The following is a 4108-nucleotide window of genomic DNA, read 5'->3' as shown; positions in this document are numbered from 1 at the left end:
TTTGAGCAGTGTTCCAAATCTCTAATCCCTTTCAAGAAAAAGGAACACTGCTAGTTCATCTTTGTAAGTGGGATGGCCTTTTCAGAGGAATTGCTTGTTCTATGCTAGTGCATGCTCTGTATGTTGTTTACTTTTCCTAGTGGTTGTCTGGGCTCGGTTTGACTTCTGGACTGTTAGCAGGCTATTCTGCTCTAAATTATCTCAAGTTAATTTCTGCAGTTCAATTGCAGATGATTAGAATTAAATAATGGTTAGGGTTAATACACTGAAAGTAAATTGAAGCAGAGATTAGCTGGTGAGAATCTTAAAGCATCATGTGGAGGTCTGCAACTTTCTTCCCCTTCTTTGGTTGGTTTTGAGTTTGTGATGATAACTTGTATTGAGAGTTTCAGTTTTAAACGTCTTTCATGATGTCTTGAAAAGAAACTTTTAATTCTGGTTGCTTGTATTTTCGCCTTTCATGATGATTTTCGAGTGAGACAAGGTCTTAGGGAGTCATATCGGGTCCCATATTTGGTTGCCAATGCCTAATAATGGCGAAGAGGTCTGCATCGTTAGAACTGTCCACTGCTTTTCGAGTTTACATTGAATTTGGGATAAATTACTTGCTTTTTTAAAAAAAAAAAAAAAAAAAAAAACAGAAACTCCTACATAAAATGCTTTGAGACTAATTTTTTTTTTAAATAAGGATTTTTAAAAACTATTTTAAAAGAATTGAAACATACTTATGCATTTCCTTTATATATACATAGAAATTAGTGGTACAATTTATATGATAATTCTTGTATAAAGAGTATGGAATTTTCTTGTATATTTAAAAATTGTTTTTAAAACTTTTCAAACCCGAGGTATTAAAATTTATTTAATATCTTAATTTGTTAAATACTTTTTAAAAAATACCATCTCTAGAAAGTAAGTTTTGAAGAGGTTTATTATCATTTTTTTGTTTTTAAAAATAAAAAATAAGAAATATATTATAGTGGCATTTTCGTTTTTCAAATTTTGTTTTTATTTTTAAAAATTGAAACATATTTAATATTTATAAAAATTATATATATAATTAAAAAATTATTCAGGCTTTCTATTTCTAGAAATAGGTAGAAAAGTGTGAAGCAGTACTAGTTGTTTTGGCATTTCATGAGGCACTTGCATTTGGAAAGAGAGTTGAGAGTGTTCCGAATGGGTGGTAAGTTTTTTAGAATGGGAGGGTTGAGAGATGACTCTTTCCCAGTTTCCCATGTCAAAGCCTCTTTTAGATGATTCAGTAAAAAATTTCCATGTAAATTTGTTCCCATATTGGGACTTGTATCTCTCTAGGGAGAGGTGAATTCCTGAAGTGGCAGATGCATATGATTAGCCACGGCTGCAACTCAGCAACAATCATCTCTATTAATCAATTTTCAGAGTCATCTTGGAATTGAGTGTCTCCAATTATTAGTCTTGAGAGGGAGGTTTAGTTGTCTTGTTCCAATATTCAAATACATAAATCTTGCTGCTTCTATATAATATTTAGATCCAAATCAGTACTAGTGTACAATCATTCAGCCTCACTTCCAATGACTCCAGCCTCAGTTTGTCTCATGGGTGATGATGACTTGCCATAACTCACCATACCAGACCTTCAAATCTATACTCCATTGAAATGGGCTTCTCTCTTTGATTCACTTGCAAGCCACTCCCAGCTTAGTTTGACAATAGAACTAAGAAAAAAAAATGAAAAAAGAAAAGACCCCTTAGATTTACATGTTGAAGGGCTAGGATTATCAAGCTCGATGAGCTTCTTCTTATCTGGAGATAAGCTATCTTGATATGTGAGGAGTAGTAGTCATGGAATGTCTGATGCAGGAGCATCATCTTTATCTCTATTTTCAGTATCAAGAAGATGCTTTGTCAATGTCTGTTCCTGATCTTGGCTTCCCACTCTCTTTTCTTCTGTTTTACCCCATAGAACCGAGTAAAGACCAAGCATAATGAGAGCTGCACCGATAATCCTGCAGGTGACCAGGATTTCCAAAAATGTCAGTAGGATGAACTTTATAAGCTTGATGAATCTTGAAATTTCTATCACTTGTAGATTTCTTTTAGTAATTTTATTTGAATTTCTACATACCCTCCAAGGTATAACTGATCGCCAAGAATTAGAGATGCCATGACAGCGACTAAAAGCGTCTGCATAGGCTGGAAGACAGCAACAAAAACAGGACCTCCTTTTTGAATACACCATGTTTGAAGGGAGAAGACAATCCCAGCTGCCACAACTCCCTGCAAAGAAGTGGTAAGTAGACTAAATAAATAACATTTTATGAGGAGAAGCTAATCTGAATCCCCGATATAATATACAGAGCATGTGATATCATCATAAGATTCAAATAATTGAGTTCGAATGTATTACAGCATATAGAATTGTGAAAAGCTCTTCTCCTGATTGAATTTTCCAGAGCTCAGGGTTGGTTTCTACAAAGGCTGCTATGATCAAGAACTGGATCAATCCAAAGAAGCATGTAAATGAAGTGAGACTGAGTTTAGCTGGATAGTTCCTCAACACAGGTGCCTGCAAATCGAAATTCAAAAGTTCAGTAAATGCAGGAGGTAAGCTAGTGGTCTTAGAAGTAGTTTTAGTATTAATAATTTATGGGGTTAAGATGAACAAAAGCTGACCTGAAGGACCATCCAACCAGCCCATGATAGGCAGTGTCCAACCAGGTATACACAGCCCCATGTCCAGTTCTGCATTTTCCTGGAATACATGTCTTCCTCCAAGGAATTTCCCAGTTGGGGATGTGTCTGGTGCAGAAGAGGAGGGCCCTTGTAGATAGTGATGATTGTGGCACCTCCTATACTTGCAATGGTTCCCAGCACCTTTGCCAGTCCATATCTCCTTGAGATATCAACCTTCTCAAGCCTGCAAAATCAAGGCGGAAAGAAACAGATCAGAGGAAAAGCTAATCCACAATAGAACTGATTCTGAAGAGCAAGGAGCTAGCCCTCAGTCACCTCAGAGCAGAAGCCATGACAAAATTGATTGCTGGAACTGAGTTCTGCATTGCAGATGCAAAAGTTGGAGAGGCATAATACAACCCCAAGAGATAAAAGCCTTGGTTTGCAGTGATTCTGAGTTTAGAAACACAAGATTGTGACAAACAGAAGAGAAAACAAAATCTTCATCAAAATCCAAGCTCATGTTTCTGCTTACCCCAGTGATGCTAGAAGGAAGAACTGAACCAGCAAAGAGAAAGTAAGAGGTGGTCTCTCCTTCCTGAAAATGCACAATACAACATTAAACCAAATACAATGAAGAAAACAAGCAATTAGCAAAGAAACTGAAAAAAGGGACTCACTTCTCTAAGAAATAAGCAAAAGGGCCCAACAGAAGCAGGGCAATGAGGTTCCTATAAACTGGGTATACAACCTTGCTGACACCAATGTTTAGTGCAACCCTGGAGACAATGTGAGTCCCTGCATAACAGAGCTGCAGAACAAGCAATGTTACAAGAAGTTTTGTTTTCACAGAGACCATACTCTCACTTCCCGTATTGGGTAATCTCCTTCTACTACCTTTGGCTCCTTGGCTTTGGATGAAGTATGATTCAGCAAAGAGAAAGTGCTTATATAGACATAAAAGGAGAAAAGTTTAAAAGTGGTGCTGAATTATTTGTTGCATGAGGGCAGCAAACTGCCTCACAAGCATATGGTAAGGTAATCATATGAGTTGATTATGAACTATTCATGTGTAGTATCATTTTTTGAAGTTTTGCCTTTGTAATTGCATGTAGTCTCTCCAATGAGTGAAGGGGTTATCTCAATGGGAATTGATTAATTGAATTTTGTTGGAGGAGACAAGGAGGAAGTAGACCATGTTGGACAGGTAGTTAGAGAGAGGCCAACCTTACACTTGAATTTTAGTAATTAAAATGTTTGGTATGACCATTGTCTCCACCATTATCTTTGGCAGTTGGAAATAATTGGCCAACATATCCATAAATTGTTGGATCTTTAGTTCTTCACTGAAAAATCTTGGAAAATCAAGGGATATTTGAAGGAGGTATTATCTATCTTTACTATTAGCAAATCAAATGTTCCATTCTTGATGTACAGAGTAAGAAAGAGA

At 36.4% G+C, this 4108-nt stretch overlaps 1 protein-coding gene across 1 annotated transcript; it reads right to left on the bottom strand.

Moving 5' to 3' along the window:
* Positions 1 to 1462: 1462 nt before the first annotated feature.
* On the bottom strand, positions 1463 to 3517 carry LOC117904402 (WAT1-related protein At3g18200). Its single transcript, XM_034816989.1, has 7 exons — positions 3339 to 3517; positions 3194 to 3256; positions 2995 to 3111; positions 2659 to 2902; positions 2393 to 2551; positions 2111 to 2262; positions 1463 to 1991 (listed from the first exon to the last, which is right to left on the bottom strand). The coding sequence occupies exons 1-7, from the start codon at positions 3515 to 3517 to the stop codon at positions 1826 to 1828; spliced, it is 1080 nt and encodes a 359-aa protein (XP_034672880.1). The 3' UTR covers positions 1463 to 1825.
* Positions 3518 to 4108: the final 591 nt, after the last annotated feature.

This window comes from Vitis riparia, chromosome 17 (genome assembly GCF_004353265.1).
Source record: "Vitis riparia cultivar Riparia Gloire de Montpellier isolate 1030 chromosome 17, EGFV_Vit.rip_1.0, whole genome shotgun sequence".
NCBI classification, from domain to species: domain Eukaryota; kingdom Viridiplantae; phylum Streptophyta; class Magnoliopsida; order Vitales; family Vitaceae; genus Vitis; species Vitis riparia.
Note: the sequence above shows the minus strand (reverse complement) of the source record. Positions and strands in the feature narration are given on the sequence as shown.

Excerpts from the sequence above, each read along its gene's own strand:
- LOC117904402 (XM_034816989.1), bottom strand. The coding sequence starts at position 3,517 with ATGGTCTCTGTGAAAACAAAACTTCTTGTAACATTGCTTGTTCTGCAG. Across the intron at positions 3,257-3,338 it reads TTTGCTTATTTCTTAGAGAA|GAAGGAGAGACCACCTCTTA; the intron begins GTGAGTCCCTTT and ends GTGCATTTTCAG. Across the intron at positions 2,263-2,392 it reads TTTTCACAATTCTATATGCT|GGAGTTGTGGCAGCTGGGAT; the intron begins GTAATACATTCG and ends ACTTCTTTGCAG.